This window comes from Taudactylus pleione, unplaced genomic scaffold (genome assembly GCF_031769625.1).
Source record: "Taudactylus pleione unplaced genomic scaffold, aTauple2 ptg000086l, whole genome shotgun sequence".
In the NCBI taxonomy this organism is placed as follows: Eukaryota; Metazoa; Chordata; class Amphibia; order Anura; family Myobatrachidae; genus Taudactylus; species Taudactylus pleione.
In genome coordinates, this window is record NW_028284488.1 from 27,762,016 (window position 1) to 27,784,817 (window position 22,802).

The following is a 22,802-nucleotide window of genomic DNA, read 5'->3' on the forward strand; positions in this document are numbered from 1 at the left end:
TATGTTTTCTTGTGTAAGTCAGTGACATGTTCCTTGTACAGTTATTAGTAATAATTATGACTGTTGAGAGCTACCTGGGCCAATCACTAGTACAAAATAACATTTTCTAAATGGCAAAATTTGTCCTGGAATATATTACTTATTACATGGCTAACGGCAATACATTTCAGACTTAAGTATTTCTTAGAATATACTAGAGTATTTGAATTTAAACTTGCGGCAATCTTCTTTTACTGAAATAAACATAAATACAAACTGTTCTCTATACAGTAAACTTTTCAGAATAGATGTCAGATGGTTTATTTTCCATAATCCAGGAAGGTAAGTAACACATTTGTGTAGACAGAAACATAAAGCTGCCTCTCTAGCACATGTTTCCCAGAATGTTAAAACACATTTCAGTATTCCCAAGCAGTACACTACTCCTGGCTATTTATAGCTTGGCAGTGGCTGATTTGAGAAAGGGCCTCTGAAAACAGTGACATGAATACAATAGTGTCCAATCTTGTGGTCTTGGCTTTTGTTTAGAATAGAATCCATATATTGCTAGAGGGAATATTAGGACATGTCTTAAGACTTTAAAAGCCACAAATGTAGTTTGTGAGCAAGCAAATATTCAGAAGAGCCCTATTTCCAGCAAACAATAGCGTAGTAAGGAACTAGCTAATAATGTTTGATTTTGTCAATGCTAAAGTAAATTTTCTGTCCCAGATCACCATATAATTATAGTGCTTTCTATTAGGATAAGAAAACACTAGGATCATACAGTTAAAAAATACAGTAGATCTACATACAGTACGCAATGGTTCTGAGAATAATACTAATAGTAATTATTTGTATTGATATAAACACTGCTTCCTTATGTTGGGTACACACTTGGCCGACAGATCAGCCAACCTGCCTGCCAACAGACCGATTTAATGTGTATCCACACTTACCGACTGACCGATATGTCTGGCCAAAGGAACCGATAGTGACGTCATTGTCGGAGGTTCCTGCAGCCAACATATGGGTCCGTCCGTGCACGCAGGCAGATGAAAGATATACCACATCTACCATGCTGCATGGCTGGGCCTAACAACAACGTTCACAGATACATCCCAGATACGTCGGGTGTACACACTTGTCGATGGGCGGGACGATATATTGTCCATTGGCTGTACGAACTATACTGTATATTGGCCAGTGTGTACCCAGTATTAGATATTGCTATTGTTTACTTGTTGGTTCCTACTATATTAATAGATGAATTTAAAACCTATTAGTATTACAAAAAAATACAACTAACCTACGTATGTCCTGATTCAGGTCATTGGGCTCTTATAATTGGTACTTTTTCATGAAAACTACTCCAATTGCCCTTTAATAAATTTATGTGATACTAAAATAATGTGAAAAGGATGTGAAAACACCCGTTTTCACATCATTTTAGTAAAGATAATGTTAATAAATATGCCCCTTAGGCAGTCAGTATCTCCCCAAGGGAGAAACTGCTAGTTTACAACACAATAAATTGAAATTTTATGTAGATTGTGATTATTAATATTTTCAGTTTTCATGTCCAATTTATCAAGAAATATATAATTCATCGATAATCAGTGGCGTGACTAGGGTATTTGGACCCCAGGGCAAGATGAACAATTGAGCCGTCACCCCCTTCCCCCTGATGTGCGCGCACGAGAAAAATGGGTGTAAAACCGATCCCCCCCAATGTGCGCGCGTCAAAGGCCTGTGCGCCGAAAAAGTGGGCATGGCCACATGCCACAAGGGGCGTGGGCATTGAAAAATGGGGGCATGTTGACATGGCACACCACCGTTTCTAGTAGCTCTGGGAACATTCCTTAACATTCCATATGCACCTTAATGCCCCCAGTAGTATATCCGCTTATGCAGTGCCCCCTGTTGTAGTGCCCCTTATGCAGTGCCCCCTGTTGTGGTGCCCATTATGCGATGCCCCTAGTAGTAGTGCCCCTCATGCAATATCCACAATAGCAGTGGCCCTTATGTAGTGCCTCCTGTAGTAGTGCCCCTTATGCAATGCTCCCTGTTGTAGTGCATATTATACAGTGCCTCTTATGCAGTGCCCCAGTAGAGCCCAAAATATAGTGCCCCTTATGCAGTGCCCCCCATAGTGCCCCTTATACAGTGACCCTTATATAGTGCCCCCAGTAGTGCCCCTTATGCAGTGCCTAATATACAGTGCCCCTTATGCAGTCCCCCAGTAGAGTCCCTTATATAGTGCTCCCAGTAGTGCCCCCAGTAGTGTCCAATGTATAGTGCCCCTAATAATGCCCCCTATGCAGTGCCTTTTACACATAAAACAGACACACAGGGACAGGCAAATACACTTACCTGAATCCCCGCTCCTGCCACACCCGCCGCTGTCTGCTGCTCTGCTCCCGTCCCACTTGTCTGTGGGGACTATGGGAGAGACGTCATGCCGTCTCCCCCTTCATCCAGTGCGGGAGCCGGAAGGTGGAGCTCATGAGTGAGATCCTGCTCGGCTCCGGCACTGGGTGCAGCAGTGAATAAGAGTCTGTCTGACTCTTATTAGCTGTAGTGCTAAAACAAACACACCACCGTCGTCGCTGTGTTTGTTTCAGTCTGGAGTGCCGCGCACTGCATGTGCCCTAGATTGCGGTTGGCGGTGCCCAGGGCCACGTGCCCTGCTCAACCCCTCCACATTACGCCACTGTCCATAATATATTATAGTAGTGCATTGAAAAACATTCTGAAGTTTTGTAAACAAAAGGCATTAATAATAAGGCACTGACATCTCAGGGAATCTGTCAGAAGGTGTTTTATATGGTTCCTGGACATTTTTACCTTAAATCATGTTTCAATAGTTTTGCATTAGAAATACTTATGGAGAAAAGTTCAAACATTATCCTAAGTACAGTAGCCTGAAAATGAAAAGGTTATTCATTAGCTCACTGGATTGCTGTGGTTACCTCCTTCCTCTTCTTTAAGAGGTTGAACAACAGCTTGCTTTTTAAGTGACAAAATAAGACAGAGCGCCAAATGTAATAGGGTGAGAGTTTAGAAAATGTGAGAGTTTAGCGGTAAACTCTCACATTGGTCGAGCTTTATCTTCACAATGGGAAAACATCTGGATGAGAGTATAAATCGTGTTAGGTTTTTTTATTCTATAAACATGTGAGTTTGCATGTTCTCGGACTCTATTACATTGGGTGCCTTTAAAAAGTGCGAGAGTTTACTGCTAAACTCTCACATTTTCTAAACTGTCACCCTATTACATTTGGCCCAGTATATTTAAAGAACAATGAAAGTGCAAAGAATAAACTAATGTCGTAGTGATATTGCATATTTCAGCTTAACCTTCTTTGACATTAATAATAATTATTTATTACAGTTGTTTATTTTGATTGAAATCTCTTAAAATAAACTACCATGAGTTCAAAACTATTGTTATATTCCTAATCAGTATCATAAACATGCGTACAGCACATTCATGGGAGGAAGACTTATATTGGTCTAAAGGTGATATTTGTTTTATTATATTTGTCCAAAAAAATGAATATTTAAAAATGAATATAAATGAACAATTTTATCGTTTGTCATTTCTAAATTGTACATTTGTGTATTTTGCATTCATTGTGGCCACTTCCTAAAAAGAAAATAATTGATATATTTACAGAACTATCGGGAAGCAAGTGTAGGAGATACCAGGCTATACAAAGGAGGAAAAGCAATATTGGTCTATAAGTTATTTAATTTAACTTTGATAAAAGCTGAAAATAAAAACTGATTAATAATCACAAAGCAGCTCTTTTTGTTGACAGTATATTCACAGAAAATGAGACCTGCAACTGGCAATGGGGAAAGCAGCAGCCAGTGCATTGATAGGGAACTCACTTGGAAATTCTTCTCTAGCTGACATAAAATAGAAATATTTTATGCATCAAACCTATGGATTTGCCGCACTATGTGGCTGCATTGTGACAATTACAAATGTACACACTTATTTTTTTTTTTTATGTTTCAGTGATTTGATTATAGTTGTTTTACTATGATGTGGCACCGAAGGTAAGTGGGGGTATATAGTAGTAGGACATGAGCTACTCATTGTCATATAAATATAAAGTTATGTTGAGTTTACAGTAATATTATGTAAACAGTAATGAATACAGTCAGTGGGTACAATATCTAGGATGGAATGTATTGCAGTTGCTGCTGCATAGAACAGGGGCCCGGAATTACTGTCTTTGTCCTTCCATATTCCCATTGACATAAGAAACATACAGATTTGTCTGGGATAACCTGTCTTGAGGTTCCCCGAAACAAAATAGCCAATCTGTTCTTTCTGAGCGGCATATTATCACAAATAGTTAATGGTATAGAGAGTCTAAAAACTTGTGCGGAGATAGGAAAACTAAGAGTGTCTCAGAACAACAACATCTTTCTTTTGATCTTTCTCTCTGATGAAACTGTAGTGTCATGCATTGAATCAACTCTCCTGGGAGAGATGGGTACTTTAGCTTGGTGCTGCAGCTTCCAGGGAAGAGATAGCTTGGTGCCAGCTTCCAGGGAAGAAATACTTTGGTGCCAGTTTCCAGGGTAGAAATAGCTTGGTGCCAGTTTCCAGGGAATAAATAGTTTGGTGCCAGTTTCTAGGGTAGACATAGCTTGGTGCCAGTTTCCAGGGAAGATATAGCTTGGTGCCAGTTTCCAGGGAAGATATAGCTTGGTGCCAGTTTCCAGGGAAGAGATAGCTTGGTGTCACCTTCCAGGGAAGAGATAGCTTGGTGCCAGTTTTCAGGGAAGCAATAGCTTGGTGCCAGCTTCCAGGGAAGAGATAGCTTGGTGTCAGCTTCCAGGGAAGAGATAGTTTGGTGCCTGCTTCCAGGGAAGAGATAGCTTGGTGCCAGTTTCCAGGGAAGAGATAGCTTGGTGCGAGCTTCCAGGGAAGAGATAGTTTGGTGCCAGCTTCAAGGGAAGAGATAGCTTGGTCCCAGTTTCCAGGGAAGAGATAGCTTGGTGCCAGTTTCCAGGGAAGAGATAGCTTGGTGCCAGCTTCCAGGGAAGAGATAAATTGCTATTTGTCATTATCAGAGACATTTAGCTTAACCGGGAGCCCCATCAATAAGTTATGTTTGCCTTCCTCAAAACTAGTGTGATTTGCTAGAGAGACTTTCACCTTACTAAAGTTGTTGGGGACAAATCTGGAAAGATTTGATTTTCCCACAAGGGCAGTCATAACTTCTCTTCAATATGAAAATGTGGTACCTCATTTTAACTCTCCCAAGTGATGAGTTAGGGACTGAAAACAGTCAATGAGCAAGTCCTGGTAGAAACTAGAAAGCTGACCGGATACGAGAATAATAGAAGTCCTATGAGTCTGATATTATTGTGGCATGAACAGCTTTTCTTATCTGCCATGATAGGGACCAAATGTAATTGCCCCCTATTTGTGGAACCCATCAAGATTCAGGCAAGATAGTCACTTGTTTTAAAGCGCCAAAACCAGGTTGGTTTCGCCTCTAAACTAATTGGTGCTTTAAATCTAATGACTATTTCACTGGAATTGCGCCAACTCCTGCAAATCATGGGCTGATATATTTGTCCATGAGTGTTTTCCTGAACATCAATGAGCTCATTGTGGGATTTTACTAACTCAGAAAACTGTGTTCTCTCATCCAGCTCAGAAATGTCAGCCTTGATTTCTTTCAATGAGTAGCTTATTGTGATATGATAAATCTGAATTTAAGTGTTTGTAATAACATTTTAATGGCACTTACATTTAGTGGGGCATTATCCTCCAGCATTGGAAATGAAGATAACAAGAAGTACTTTTTTTACATGCTGTGGAGAGGGTACCATCTTGGACCTGAGTCGCCTAGGTTTAAAAGGTTGGATCTTGGTATTCGGTTTGTGGCTCATTATTCTACTTGTGTGCTACTGAAAGTAGGAGCCATGAGTACCAGGTATCTAGAGTTTTACATTTTAACTCTAGTTCTATTGCATAGGTGGGTCTGACAACAATGAAGCACATTGTTTCCAATGTCAGGTGTTTATACCTGCATCTAGGTGCATTGTGATTATCTCTCTCAATTTAATGCGTGTAACTCATGTAAAGTATGTTGATGCGCAATGGATTGCTAGTATACTGTACATATGGTTTAGGGATGTGCAGGCTTGGATTAGTTCAGATTTTCCCGCCAAGTTCGGATTTTTCCCACCAAAAGCAGGTCTTAGATAGAGGTAAAACGTCATCTTTCATGGACAAACATCATCATTCCTGTACAAAAGTCCATGAAAGATGATGTTTGTCAATGAAAACTTACGTTTTGCCTCTTTCTGAGACCCAATTTTTTGTCGGGAAAAATCTGAATTTGGCGGGAAAATACGAACAAATCCGAGCATGCACATCCCTAGTTTAAAGGGCCACAACCACTTTGATTTTTATGTTCTTTGCCAGGCGTGTCTTAAGAGAGGAGGGGGCCTGTGTGCACTCCCTGTGCGGGCCCCCTCTCTCCCCAGTGGCCAGCAGCCAACTGACGCGGCTGGCCAGCCACCAGAGCATTAGTAGACTAGTAGAGTGTGCCCGGAGTCTACTGCGCATACGCAGAACACCGGAAAAATGGCGGCGGCGGCCATTTTCCGGTGTTATGAGCAGTGCAGACACCCGACGCGGTACATCGCACAGGTGAGTTTAAACTAATATGGGTGCAGGGTAGATACACCACTGTTCTTTGCTATATCTTGCTGACACGAGAATATATAAATAATTGTTTACAAGGGATCCCACGCAACATGGTTTAAGGCATTTCTCAGCACAGATCCAATGCTTTTTGATGTGTTGTTTTTTCCCTCCTTAGTCCACCCATTGCTGATCCCAAATGACTTTAGTTTGTGAGAAAGAGACAAGAATATTCAGGGAAGCGGTTACATTGTCAGAGAGTGATTTATCACAGGAGAGGAGATGATTATTGCCAATGCACAAAACATTGGAAATATATAGAAAAATAAATGTGCTAAGTATATGTATCAACAAGTTCTAAGCTGAAGATTTATGGCATTTAGATAATAGTATTTTTTATCTTCCTTACTGTATGCAAAATAGGATCTTGTCTGGTATAAAATAAATGTAACCTAGAGATGAGGCATATTAAATAGCTAATTTTAGATTTACAACATTTTATTTTTTTTCTGTAGAAATTAGAAATTCTCTTACACAGCAGGTTGTAAGTTATTAGCTGTATTTATGTAGTTTTTTTGTTTATTTTGCATTTGTAATCATGAAATTAAACTCATGATGTCATGTGAACACAGCACAAAGAGTGAATGTTTTATTGCATCAGGAACTTTTTATTATCAAATTAGCAACTTTAGTATTGCATTATGAAGATGAAGGTAATAAATAATAACCACAATATTAAATCACAGTATTTCTTTACTATTAAATGGCACAAACAATTTTTACAATGCTGTTATTTCGTTCATTTATTTTGTGCTTCCCACAGTTCTAGTTATTAGTTGTAAAGCTTTGCAAGTTATGAAGCACATTACTTTTGGTAATATTGGAACATGCGTTTATGTGACAACAAAATAATCTAAATGATCAGCAGCCGCTTAATGCATCAAGAATTAAAGACATCAACATGAACATTTATTTAAAAAAGGAGGGGAGAACTTGTTTTTGTCTGGGTTCTGTTGATAAAAGCACTCACTGGTCGTTTACAGACAAAAAAAAAATCTACGGATGACGTGTGGGGAATAACTTCTCTGTCATAAACTGTGCTGTACAGTAACTGATACAAATTATGTATTCTCATTTTTTGCAAACACCCATTCATAACAACACAATTAATACATGACACTTCGGCATGAACAAAAAGTGAAAGTGAAGTATGAAATATTGGATATGTATTTTCTACTGTACATTGTATTTGTGATAATACACTGCCAGTTGAGAAATAGACTTATATTAAGGGGTATATTTACTAAAGGTCGATTTTAATCAATTTTAATTGATTTAAAATTGATCAAAATCGATTAACATTCATGATGAATTTGTCCATTTCTGCATAAATTCTCAACACTGGTCACTGATATATGGGGGCTTTATCTAAATGACTTGCACTTCTACTAATAGCAATCTGCTAGATTAGATGATTCCTCCCAGTATTATTTTATTCAGTTATCTTATTCAGCAAAATCCTTATGTGAAAAGGAGCATTATAGTATTTTTTTTTTTAAAGATTAACAATGTCTTAGTTCTGCATTATTTTTAAATAGAGTTATTTTTATAAGGCTTTTTAAACTACAGGTTGAGTCTCCCATATCCAAATATTCCGAAATACGGAATATTCCGAATTACTGAATATTTTTAGTATGACTGAGATAGTGAAACCTTTGCTTTCTGATGGTTCAATGTACACAAACTTTTTTTAAAGCACAAAATCATTAAAATACAGTATAAAATTACCTTCAGGCTGTGTGTATAAGGTGTATATGAAACATAAATGAATTTCATGTTTGTACACAAACTTTTTTTGATGCTCAAAATTATTAAAAATATTGTATAAAATGACCTGTAGGCTGTGTGTATAAGGTGTATATAACACATAAATGCATTATGTGTTTAGATATGGGTCCCATACCCAAGATATTTCTTTATATTATGCAAATATTCCAAAATACGGAATATTCCGATATCCAAAATACCCCTGGTCCCAAGCATTTTGGATATGGGAGACTCAACCTGTATATATGTACATTTATTTTGATCTACAGTAATGTTTCCTGTTCATTTAGTTCTGTTTGAGGCATAACACATGTTAGTGTGTATGTTTCACAATATTTCCTGAAGCTTAAAAGGTTCCTTGGTTGGAAATACTTTCCCACAATTTCATGTTGAGAGCACAGTACAATCTGAAAGTATCCACTGGTTTTGCTGTCCGTTTAGACCAGGGGTGGGGAACCTTTTTTCTGCCGAGGTCCATTTTAATATATATAACATTATTTGTGGGCCCAGTCCAGCCACAATCCTCCATGTGACATCATATAAGGGCGGGGTCACAATTGCCGGTGATTACAGCAATGCCCGGAGCATTCTGAGGATGCTCTGGGGAGCTGTAAGGGCAGGGGTGTGACTGTATGAAGTGTCCTAAGGACGCTCCAGGTAGCACTGCTACATAGATTCTGGCTGCAGGGTGCCATTCTAGGCATCCCGTTAGCCAGATGAGGCTAGCAGAAAAAAGCTCTGAGGGCCAGACCAAATGATTCCAATGGCCTTATAAGGCCCCCGGGCCTGAGGTTCCCCGTCCCTGGTTTAGACTTTCATAACCATAACAGCATGTGGCCCGATTTCATGGCCCACAATGTAAATTGATATTGTATTTTCATCAATATTTTATTCAGTTATAAGATTTAAAAAGGCAAGGCTATTGTTACAATTATTTGAGAGACTAAGCAGTCAATCCAAATAGCCGCGATCCGCTTTACAGCAGTCTAAATTCACTCAAAACTGCTTGTAGCCCCATAGGGCTGCTAGCAAAAATGCCAGTGCAGACTCTGTTTTGTTACCAAGCAATTTATATTCATACAAATATACTGTGGAAGATCCAACAAGCATTGGAGTTCCCTCAAAAACTCACATGCAAGTACGTTTCTCACCATTGTGTAATACAACTAAAGGAACCCAAACCATCTCCTGTTTCCAGCTCATTGCCAGAACAACTCTCCTCCCAGAGAACAGTCTCCAGGCTCCTGCCTGCAGTGGCTTCCAGCTATTTTCCAGTTTCTGTATCTGACTCAGTTTCTACTGTCCTGCTCTTACAAAGTGCATTTGCATATGTCTCAGCTTCCAGTGTCCTTTTCTAGTGCTTTCTGACTCTTAACACCAGCTACCAGTGTATAAGTGCTTCCTGCATCCATTCAGTCCACATTCAACCTCGTCTACCATCTGGGCTGCTCTGCACTACGCACCCATTCCAGCAGGTGTCCCTCTACAAGCAGGTGCATCCATCTATTAGTACTGTGCAGCACTCCAGCATCTCCTGCAGGCTGACACCAGTACTACAGGCACTTTGCTGTTGTCATCTACTGCCTGTCTTTGCTAATTACAGTTCTGAATACAGTAGGCTCAAGAGACTCTACCTGTTGTGCTTCTGGTACTCTATCTAGTATTTTCCTAAAGTCTATTCTATATTTATTCATTCACAAGTATCCATGCATATCCTTCTAGTAGTAGACTGATAAGTAGGAGCTTTATCAATGCCTTAAGCTGCCACTAATATCTCTCAAACAAAGCTAATCCCTAGGATCCTGATCCAATTAATGAAAACCCCAGTGACGTGACAGTGTTAGAATTAGCAATACTAAGGACTAATCTGATGGGGTTCACCTTGATGTGGTGGATGGACTCTCGTATTTGGCCAAATATTTGCTGGGAACCTCAATTATAATCCATGTTAATTGTAGAGTTTATCATAATTGTTTTGACTATCAGTGTACTTAGTGTTAAGTGTGCACCTGCATTTTGTTTTTCCTGTATGACACTACAAGTCTCAATATAGTAGCACCTCTCACTATGTTTAAAATTGGGGTGTACAGTACAGTCGTAGCCAGGAGAATACACGGGCCCCCTCTTCTGAGCAGTGCCCCCCCCAAGCCTTGAATCTTACCTTATGCCTGAAAAGCGTGTCTCTCCTCATGATATTCAGGAAGATTGTGCATGCTCACAAGAGAGCAAATGCTCTGACGCAGTGCAGGAGTCTTTGCTTTCACTGTGCGACGCCATCTTCCTGAAAATGTCCGTAGGAAGATGGCTCCACGGAGGAGGAGGTACCCACTCAAGGTAAGTATACTCTTGGTACAGGGTGTGTGGTGCGGGGCCCTTGTGCACCACACGCCCTGCACCCATTATAAATATGCCTATATGGGGCATTTCTAGAGAGGAGGGGGCGTGTGTGCAGTTTCCGATACGGCCCCCTCCTCTCTGTCCGGCGGCCCAGCAGCGCACTGAGCTGTGCGCGGTCAGCGCCGGAGTTATAGACTCTGGGCACTAGAGTGCGCCCAGAGTCTATAGAGTATGCGCCGGTCACCGGGAAAATGTCCACAGCGGCCATTTTCCCTGTATTGCACATGCGCAAACGACAGGAAAATGGCCGCAGCGGCTATTTTCCAGTCGTTTTTAGAGCGCCGGACCCCCGCGCCAACGTGGGATTCCGGAGAGGTAAGTAATACTATGGGTGCAGGGTGTGCGGTGCGGGGCCCCCCTGGACTCAGGGACCTGCACCCATTATAGATACGCCCCTGATGCCTATGGTCCAAGCGCAAGTGTTGCAAGGTCTATTCTCTTTAATCTTGTAAATATTTCCCTACATTGTTCTTCTTTTTTTTCTCTTTAATTTTGACTGTTGTGTGAACTATTTTTATCCTTAAGTGTTTGTTTAGCAGAAAAACAGGTGAAGAATTCTAATGGCATTGGTAATTCAATTAACGAATGCAAGGTTTAATAAATTGCAGACTATATTGCTAATGTACTCAACTAATTATCATATATGTTAATTTTTTTTTTGTTTGGATCTTTACTAAATCTACTTTACATGTTGTATATCTGTAGAATTAAACAATGGGTTGAGAAGATGCAGAATGATCTGGTAACCCTGGCAAGAACAGCAAGTGGTGTGGATCAGCTTGCAGAAGTGAGTAAATTAAGTCATTTCTTAAATAATTTTATTTGCAAAAGTTATAGCAAGCAAAATTCTTAGATTCAGTTGATAATTGTTTAGCCTTTGTTCAGAAAACATTGTTAATTTATTTATACCTTGAAGAATCATACAGTTATTTTCTTTGTTTTGTTCTTTTTAGGCATTTGTCTTATATTTCTCAATTTTGAAAATATGAATGTTAAAATTGATGTAGGATCTTTTATAGAAAAACCAGAAAGTTTAGGCAGCTATAAAGGAGAACTTTCTACTATTCACAGACAGAGAGACATGCTTCTATTCTTATACAGATACACATGATTAACAAGCATTTAATGTACAGTCACTGTTAACCAAGTTAACAAAGAATTGGATGCTTGGTACCATGGGCGTAATTACCATAGCTGAGGGGGGCCCATCTTCCTTGTTATATGTGTTATATTCACTTTTCACAATGGGGTGCTAAATAGGGGCCCTTCCAAAATTTTGCTATTGGGCCTTCAAATACCTAGTTACGCCCCTTGAGCTGGGGTTAGAAAGATGGGGGTCTTTACAGTAAATAAATATATATTGTGCTATAAAAAAAAAACATTACAACAAATGAGTACGTAATACAGTACCTATAAATTAGTGCACATTCAAAAGAAGAAAAAAATAGATTAAAACCAATAATTTCTTCTTTTCTAAATTCTAATCATGTTATATCAATGTGTCAAGTAGGGCCCAGCTGATATAAGCTACAGCCATATCTAGCTGCTGCCTGCATGCATTGTGATGTCACAATGCAGGTCAAAGTCCTATATAAAGGAGGCCCAGCTACTGGCAGCCATTTTGTGGTGACAATTTGTCCTACATTGATGCTCTATGAGTAGTTCCTGCTTTATTTAAGTGACTTTGGATAACGACTACCAATAAGGATTTTGGATTATATCTTCCAATAATGGCCTGAATAACAAAATCTTAAGAAAACAAATTGGTATAACATATTGAGGTAAGGACTGTATAACAACTTTTGGCCTATCACAATTACCCCTTCAGACACCTCCCTCAGCTTTATCAGCATTTTTTAATTTAGATACAAGGATAAATTATTCATCTAACATGACGCTTATAACTTAATATGGGTACACACTTGTCCAATCCTACTGGAGACCTGGGGGAGGGATAAAGTGAAGAGAGATAAAGTACCAACCTATCAGCTCCTGTCACTTTACAGGCTGTGTTTGAAAAATTACAGTTAGGACATGATTGGTTGGTACGTTATCTCTCTCCACTTTATCTCTCTCAAAGGCTTAGTACATCTACCCACTGGTCACAGATCCAACACCCAATATATATCAACACACCTGTCCAATTTTGCAGCAGGTCCCAGATCTATGTCTGCTGAAAGAATATTGTCACCGTAACACTCTTCCTATCTTTGGCAGACCAGCTGCTACTCACAGGGATGAATTGGGAAAAAAATTATAACATAGAGATGAATTGGGATTAAATGTTATAACATCAAGGTGACCTTGCAGGAAATTTAACTCCTCTGCTCTTCTTTGATAACCTTGAATCAAAAAATATAAAATATATATTAAGGGAAGGGGGGGGGGAGGGGGCAAAGAAAACCAGGCCCAAATTAAAATATTCATAGGAGGAAAGGGTAGAGAGGTACAAATACACATACATAAAATATTAGGGGGGTGAGGGGGAAACCAGGCCCAAATTAAAATATTCATAGGAGGAAAGGGTAGAGAGGTACAAATACACATACATAAAATATTAGGGGGGGTGAGGGGGAAACCAGGCCCAAATTATGTAACTATATAGGGATGTGATTATATAAAATTTAAAGCATAATGGCATAATGGAGTGAGGGGATGACAAAAAGTGCAAGGCGGAAAATGAAATATATATATACATATAATAGCATTTTGGAGAAAACCGTGTGGGAGTTGGGGGGGGTCTGTAGAGGTATTTGATAACATGTAGAGGATTATTACAGAGCAATAGCTCCCCAATTGCACATTTGTAGCCTGCACTACTATTAGACAGATTTGATGACCAATTCTTAAGATACTGCAAATGATTTTCCCAAGTTTATAATTACTTTAAAAGGCAAATATAAAGATAGACACACAGATACCTCCCTCATACACCATATTAAGGATATCGAGGAGCTGGGCATGGGCGTAACTACCATAGGTACAAGGGGAGCAGCTGTTATGGGGCCCAAGGCTGAGGGAGGCCATCTTTGTTGAAGTTATATGTGTTCTATGAATTTTTCACCATTGGATGGTACATAGGGACCCTTACAAACTTTTGTTATGGGGCCTTCAAATACATAGTTACACCCCTGCTTGGGACAGTGGGGTAATTTAGTCAAAATTTAGTGTATTTTGGGCATGTGCTCCACATTTCAGAGAAACCTCTTATCTGCAAAATTCTAAATTCCAAGCATTCTGGATAATGGCTCCCATACCTGTATTAGCAATATTTAAGTGTACAACTAATATTATTGCCTCCTATTTGTACAGTAACATTTATTGTCAAAATGCATTAAAGCATTAATGTGCCTATTCATGGCCCAATAACAAATATTTTCCTTTAACACTTCTCGCATCGTTGGAAAATATTTTTCATGCCAATTTATCAAAAATTTGCTGGGGCAGATGACCGATTCCAAGCTTCTCAGCTAAACTGGCAAGTGGTGGTACTTTTTCCTCTGCAGTCTGTTAAACAGGAAATACTGTTGACCATCAAACACTATTTCTGCAGCAAACAGTCGGAGATGTGGAGGTTTTAAGGTTTAATGAATATACCCCTTAGTTATACAATTCATACAACAGAAAAACAGATAAAGTCTATGGGGTAAATTTACTAAAGTGATAGTTTTTAGAAGTGGAGATGTTGCCCATAGCAACCAATCAGATTCTACTTAACAGTTAACTAGCACCTTCTAGACGATAATAGCTAGAATCTGATTGGTTGCTATGGGCAACATCTCCACTTCTAAAACTCTCACTTTAGTAACTTTACCCCTATAAGTGAGATATTCAGAAAATTAGTGTTAATTGTATGATGAACTCATTTGTTATGTATTGTAATATTTACAAAATAATTACTGAAATTCTAAGTTTACTAGACGCTGGAGCCCTGTACCTAAGGGGCCTTCTTGTTACCATCAAAGCTCAAACATTTGTTAATATTTCTGTATAAAATATTAATAGTTTATGGGATATCTCTGTTTCAGTCACTGCTGTTTTTCTGTCAGTTTCCAGTTCCCACTTCATTCATCAACTTCTCCATGGTGAAGTCTTCAGCATGCCCCGTTCCTTTCTGTATTGTGTTTGGCAAAGCTGTTCATTACAATACAGTAAGAAAGGGTAATGTTGGTCAAGGCTGCAGTAAATAGCTCCTTAGAGGAATAAAGCACATCTGATACAAAGCAGGCTGATGCATTGTAGCCATTCACAATATAATGTAAGCATGTCGAATGCGTAAGAAACTGTTATTGCATTTATACGTGTATATAGCTACTTACAGAGGAAGTTTTCACAGAAATTTGATGTTAGACCAAGAATAGAGCAAATGTATTAGTTATAATCAGATTTCATAATTCTCATGATTCAACAAACAGTATTTATATGTAAAATAATTTGCCAGTCGCTAAGTAGTACTGAATTGCAAAGAATCAAATAGTCTGTGGTTTCCGTGGTGTAACTAAATACTACTGAGCCTGGTGCTCAGTATGACTGGCATGCCTCTCACTATTCTAACTCCGTAACTCCAAATACCCTGCCCCTCATATTACTTACCGCACAAGGCAAACACACACTTAAAACATACATTAGAGCAACGTTGCATTACCCTAAATTACCATTAGCTAAATTATTTACTTCCAATGACTTCAAGATTTTCCTCTTTAATATACAATTTTCTCTTATGTGAAATAATCACATACCTCTTAATAGCGGAGGCCTCTAAAGCGGGATGTTGGTGTAGTCATGTCCTCGATAGGCGGGCCACCATCCCGGGAAAATTTGTTTTTATTATGTTACATGCTACATGGCACAGCAGCAGTGAGTGGTTGACATGCGCAGGTGCAAGGAGAAGCTGGGGGCTGCCTGGCACATCCCAGAGCGCTGGGCAAGCACATAGCATGACTAAAAATAGGGGCATGACACGTCGTCACACCCCCCAAAGTCGAAGCTGGGTACATACTAGATGATATGTCGCCTGATACCGCGGATCGGGCAGACATATCGTCCTTATCGGCCAGTGTGTGCCCACTATGCGCGACCATGCACACTCCCGCGGGTCGTTCATCTGGTTCTTTCCATTGGCCTGCATGTAGGGCTGACGGAACGACCCAGACTTGACCCAGACCCGATATGTCGGGCACCGGCATAGTAGATGGAGCCGGTGCCAATATATTGAGCGGTCAGGCATCGCATCGCTGGGTACACACAAAGACAAGTGTATACCCATACTTACAGTAGGGGTGTGTGTGGCATTGCTGATACAAAGGCCAAGCCCCCTTTCACGCGCACTCGCGGATTCCCAATATGTGACTTTAAAGAGCTGGAAGGTATGCAGGTCTAGTCTTTTACTCTGTACAGAAGGTATGCAGGTCTAGTCTTTTACTCTGTACAATTTCTAAATTACCAACACATTTTTAATTCAAGCTAGGTGTTTTGTCCTTGGTGAGTGTATCGCTGTAGGTTGACAGGTAAATGAAGCATTAAGAGTATTCTTGTTCACCTGGCCTGCACAGTTTGTCCCCACAAGCCTCTGAATGGAGTGGAGAGAAGGCTTGGCAGGAGCTTGCGGGTCATTATGTCTCTCGCAGCAGCCTCTGTTATCCCCCTCTGTGCCACCAATGGCTTTTTTAAAATGAGTTCAGTGCCGTTTCCATACGCAAGTACATGTTTCAATTTGACAACAAATTACAAAATACATTTTACAATACAAATAATGTATTAAATTCAGCATGTCTCTGTGTCACTACCTCCATGTTTTCTGTGAGAATTGTTTACTTTTATATTTTTATTTTTGTTATTTTACAAAAGATAACTAAATGCTTTATAGTAAGTTATAATTCGTGGCTTCTTTCAATGTGAGGTTTTGCGGTCAGATTTTTTGTTAAATCTACCAGTTCATCTTTATTTTATTTCTACAAAGCCTGCTAAACTTTAAAGTTAATATTTAATCATCGCCTGTATGTTTTTACTGCAGTATGAGGCAACAAATCTTTTGTGTGTTTTGAGAACTAGATATGTATGGAATCAAAAGCAGGAATGAAAGCTAACAGCAGTGTAGCTTGCAGTGTGTTGACCTTTGCAGTGTTGGAAGTACTGCATGAAAGGGCTTCCCAAGATGACTTACACTACTTGAAGCTTGCACACTTCTAAGTCGTACTGAGAGGTATACTAATTATTCTTAGTTTTGCTTTGGCCTGGCAGCAACATGCAATAACTAGACACACAGTAGTGTTAATATTAATATTGCCTGTGATGTTTTTCAAAGTTAAAATACTTCAATATTGGGTTTGAATTCTGGTAATAATAACCATGTAAGGAGCTTCTGATATATCTAAAGAAAAATGAATGACTTAAAAAAAAAAAATATTGATCATTTTAGCTTTCTTCCCGGATATAGTATTGCTTTGTCGCCTCTAGGGTTATTTCTGGAGAATGTCAGCCAGTAGCATATGATTTAATTGTCTCTCTCCTCTCCTCTACATCAATTCTCCTTGCTCCTCTGTCTTAATGAATTTATGTCAGCCTTCGCTGTCTTTCTCTAGTCATCTCTCTATGATAATTTCTCTTCTCTCATTTCTTCATGCTATCTCTACTCCCCCTTCCTTTATAATTGATTTATGATATCTCTTTCCCTCCTTCTCTTTTAAAGACTTCTCTCTATTGGGCTGTTTCAGAGTTGTACACAAGTCGCAACTCGGGCCATATTGTGAGCAAAAATAAATGAGGAATTTTTGCCCCATTCACAGTTTCATTAATCTATGTGGCCATATCGCCCCCATTCATCCACTTCATGTACATTAGTAGTTGTTATCACTGTCAGCGCGCATTTACAAAAATTAGAGGGGTCTATGTGCCCGCCTATGATACACCTTCACAATGTAGAAGCAACCCCTTGCCGTCCAGTTCCAACCTTTCAGCTGCAAATGGAAATGCAAATGAGTTGCATATGACACGGAAACTCCTATAGTTGCTTGGCCGCCAAACATGCGCAGTGCTAAACATCGCAGAATCTGTCTACAAAACAGTTTTGTGCAACTCTAAATCAGCCTCTATATAATTATCTTTATTTTTCCATAATCCTGTCCCTGCCTTTCTTATCAAAGTCATAACTTGAAATTGTAGCATGTACCATGTGTTCAATTGTAGCCAAATTAATATAAAATAATTCCCTGTGCACCCCTTCAACTCTGAGACCTGATTGGCTGTCCCTCTTATAGAGCTCTACTTACAACCATGTCCTTACTGTAAATTTGAATGCTATCTAGTCCTTTCCTTCTCTTGCCTTCCATCAAGTCTTCTCTGTTGCCTTTTATTCATCATTAAGACCCCCTACCCCCAGTAACTAATGTTAGCAGTTCATAAATGACACTGCTTATCATACTGGAACTGTCTTGTAGTCATACAACTGTGTAAATATGTCAAATAAGCCGTTAGAAACTATACATTCCAAAACCCTGAAAAGCTATAAAAAAAAAGTGTTACAGTATATACTGGAGCTTAACTAATTTGGAGTATGCAATACATTAAATAATAGATATAGTCTCAGCGACTAGTTTGCACTCTGACTGAAATTTACCAATTAGTGTATATCACACCTGCCACAGAAAAAAGAGGTATTGCCCACATCACTAGAAAAGACAAATAGAATTGTGCTTATATTTGAATAATAAATAACACAAGTACTATTCGGCTTTGGTGTTTTTATGAAAACTATCATTTAAGTTGTTAGTTTGATAATGAAATCCTCTTAACATACAGAGAAGATAACTAGAATACGTAACCTAATAAGTGGCATAGGGCCTGATTCAGAGCCGCGCGCTAGATGCGATTGCTCGCACGATGTGTATGCAAATTGCGTAGGCAGTGCTGTCGCACAGCAATGCATTAGCACACCCAGTATTTCTTAGACAGCGATCACATAGTGTATGCAGACACCCACCAGCCTGTCTTAAGACGCCCACTTGTGAACGCCATGTCCAGGAAGTGTAAGCAACCATCGGTACATAGGATGCTATCGCAGCGCTTGAGGTTGCCCATACCCTTCCGCAAGCACTGCGAGCACTTCAGTGTAAAAACAAGCCAGGTGAGGTGTACTATGATGCTGTCTTTTAATTATGCACACCTCTAAAACGCCGTTGAGATGCTCAGGCACGCCTGCGTTTGCACCTCCACTCTCCTGTTTTCATTGGCCAGCCCCCGTTACCACCTACAAACGGCTTCCCCTGTCACTCATTCTGCTGGGCTGTCTATGCGCAGCGAGCGAATGCATTGTGAACTTTCGCTAAGGTATGCACATGCGCATTGCGATGCATACGCATGCGCACAATGCAGCAGCAGCGAGAGTATGCATCTTAGCGAGCGGGTCTGAATCAGGCCCATAATTCAAAGTGTTCCACAGGTTTCAGTCAGAATTCTGTACGAGGGTGGTTCAATAGGTAACAAGACCTCTCATGTGTGTAATGTTCTCTATTTCATTCTAATTTCCCACATGGCCAGAGCAGGTAGACCGCTGCTTCCCCTCACAGACATTAGACTGCGCCTCATATCAGTCCTACTGTCCCAACATCAGTTGTAAGATGGCAGGGCTGACAGAAACATGGTCGAACATTGAGGAGCGGAGTGTGATCAGATTTCTGTGGCTAAAGGGCACTTCAGCTGCTGAAATTCATCGCCAACTTTTCGAGGTGTTTGGTGATGACGTCATGTCACATTGCCAGGTTTGAGTTTGGTGCACTGCCTTTGATAACGGTAGCACAAACGTTCAAAATGAGCTGCAAGCCAAGCACGTCCACCACAAATGACAATTTGTAATTCAGGAGGACAGTCACAAACAAACTGAACATCTCACTGTGCACAACACTAATATAAAATAGTAGCTGCTCAGATTAACCTAATGGTCTATCACAGGTGCATGAAAGGGAGGGGTTTAATCTGGACATGAAAACATTTAATCCCCCAGCACACGGCAATAGACCAGCAATAAGATTTGAAAACTACATTATAATAGAAGATCTTTGTTGCATATATTTGCAAAGATATATTTAAGCATCGGGCCGCGTCAAGGTGTCTTTGTACCGGTGTCCCTAACGCTGCACAATAATAGCACCCACTTTGGGTCATATAATTGCATACTGAAGTTCACAAAACCAATAGGATGGGAATGTCTCTCGTGCACTTGACGAGGTACCATGAGGAGGGAATGCAGTTCCTGTATCGTATTGTTACAGGCGTTGAATCGTGGGTGCATCATGTGACTCCGAAGACGAAGCAAGCATCCATGATATGGAAGCACACATCATCCCCTCCTTCATAGAAATTCATAACAACTCCATCAACAAAGAAGGTCTTGGGATCACAAGAGCATGCTTCTTGTTTATTTCCTCACCAAGGAATATATTGTAAATGCTCTCCCCTATTGTGACACATTGAGCCGGTTGCGAGGGGGCAATTAGTCAAAAACGACCTGGGTTGCTGCGGACAGGCATCTTATTGCTCATGATAACGCCAGGCCACACTCAGCCAACCGCACGCATGAGTTGTTACGGCGCTACCATTGGGAAATACTGGAACATCCTCCTTACAGCTCTGACCTGGCACCGAGTGATTTTCACCTCTGTGGACCACTGAAGAAGCACCTGAGTGGAAGGCAGTTCACAATCGACGGTGACGTTCAGCAAGTCATCATATTTGCTTGACACTGATTTCTTCCATGCCGGAATAGATGCCTTGGTGTACCGTTGGAACAAATGCTTAGATCACTATGTAGAAAAAATATCTGTACCGTGCACACAGAGGTACCCATGGAGGACCCACGCACCACCAGACTACATTCAAGTGGGACCTTACCACAACTATCCACTCAGGTACCTTATCGCTTCTCTGCTGTTCTCTCACCAGCCGATGCTCTAACGCTGACACCCTGAAATGTGCAGCAACGGGGTTCAGCTCTCAGCCATGGTAGGCAGCAGAAACAGCACTTTTGTTTCTTAACTGTGCCGTTGCACAGGACTCTCATCCCCAGTCAGATGTAAGACAAGACTGGGGAAAGTAGATCCCAGTGCATATAAATATAAGCTACTCTATTTTCCATCTATACACTAAAACTGAATTGTACCTTACCTTAGTGTATTTAATCCAGTATTGATACAAAATTACATTCCCAGTTGTTAGAGGGATGCCTCACTAAACAATTAACCATCAGTATATATAGAATTTATAGCATGGTCTGGTTTAATGTGTAAATATGTTTTTAAATTGTGTGTAAACATCCTATTGTATATTGTCACTGAAATATCGCCGATATTTAAATATTATCACCAATCACTATTGTATAAATTAATTTATTGTTTTCCTTCATTTTTTTCACTTTATCTAATTACATTTAAAAAAAATCTGTTTAGCTACTTATTAACAACCTTGAGAATTTAATTCTCTTACTACTACTGTACATCAAATGTTATATTCTTAGTGGCTAATAAGGACATACACTCCAATTGTCTTTTGAGCTCATATGCCAGCTATGTGTCAGTTTGTCATATTTTTTGTGATTTTATGAAGCAATTAATTAAAGGTTAAATTTGAAAATCAGTTACCCATAATTACCTTGAGGTGTGCCTCTAAATACAGGAGTACTTTTTTTTTTTTTTTCTCGCAATTGTAATACCATAGGTTTTTGCTCCTTGAGTGCACCTTCACCAGCACATTACAGCATAACAGAAATTTTGTTCAAATATATATTATCCTAAATATTTCTCAGTGCAGCGTATTAATATCCCTTCTCAGGGCCGAAACTAGGATTTTTGTCACCCGGGGCAAGACAGTAATTTGGACACTCCCCTCCCTCTCAGGTGATGATGTTTAAAATGTCTTAGGGAGCAAATTTTAATGTACACTCAAACATGATATGATATCGACCAGAGATATAAAGAAACCACCATGAAAATGTAAAGTTTGAAGAAGCTACAGTTTTAAGTAGTGTGATATGCATTTGGTTGCATGAGAAATTGAGACTGGAACAACTTATTGCAATTTACAAAGGTGAACGCTAATCATATTGTGTAGGACAAAACTATAGGGAACATCGACCAGCCTAATGTCATATAATTAGCATATTATTTTCTACCTTATAAGTACCTTGTTTAGCAAATATTACTAAACTAGTTTTGAGGACCTTTCACTTGCCAAGGCAGTGGGCACTAGCTTGTGCCCAGCAGTTTTCTCTCCCCTCCTCTCTTCTGACCTTTTTCCATCTCGCTCCCCCTTCTCCTGTCTTATCCTTACCACCCCATATCTTTCTCTACCAGCCGCCTCTCTTTCCCTTCATGTGCCAGCAGCCAGCACTGCAGCCCACTGACTTCACTGAGCCCAGCACCGCCTGCCTATCCTCGCAGTCCTCACCTCAGGGCAGCTCAGCTCTCGCTGAATAGGTCACACAGCCAGGAGCGGAGCAGCTGCTATCCAGCCCTGTATCACCCCCGGCCGTTGATTCACCGGATCCCATGCTCCCGCGGTCCGCCTGACAGTCACTCCGGCGGCAGCGAAGTCAATAGTGCTGCACTCTCCTCACTTCAATGACGCCGGCGCAGCCCTCATTCGGCGCCGCCCCCAAGCCACCGCCGGGGCTGCAGAGACTGTAGATACGCTGCCACTGCCAGTGCGTTCGAGGCCCCACATCACCCACTCACATCCCGCACATCACCTTCGTGCTGCTGAGCCAGAGCCACCAACAGCCCTCAAAGCGCTCATCATCCCGGTCACAGCAGCGGCCGTCATGCCGCTCTGTCTGTGTCCTGCGCACACTGCACTGCTTCCTTGTCTGGAGAGACTATCATCTCGTCACCCCCTCAGATCCGGCACCCGGTGCACATGCACCCTTAGC

At 40.4% G+C, this 22,802-nt stretch overlaps 1 protein-coding gene across 4 annotated transcripts in view; it reads left to right on the top strand.

Moving 5' to 3' along the window:
- The window catches only part of CACNA2D1 (calcium voltage-gated channel auxiliary subunit alpha2delta 1), a 901,795-nt gene that overhangs the window by 141,526 nt on the left and 737,467 nt on the right, over window positions 1-22,802 (top strand). For all 4 annotated transcript variants that reach the window (XM_088468929.1, XM_088468931.1, XM_088468930.1 and 1 more), the window contains exon 2: window positions 11,591-11,672. In XM_088468929.1, the coding sequence (XP_088325055.1) occupies window positions 11,591-11,672 (82 nt within the window). The remainder of the gene's footprint in view (window positions 1-11,590; window positions 11,673-22,802) is intronic.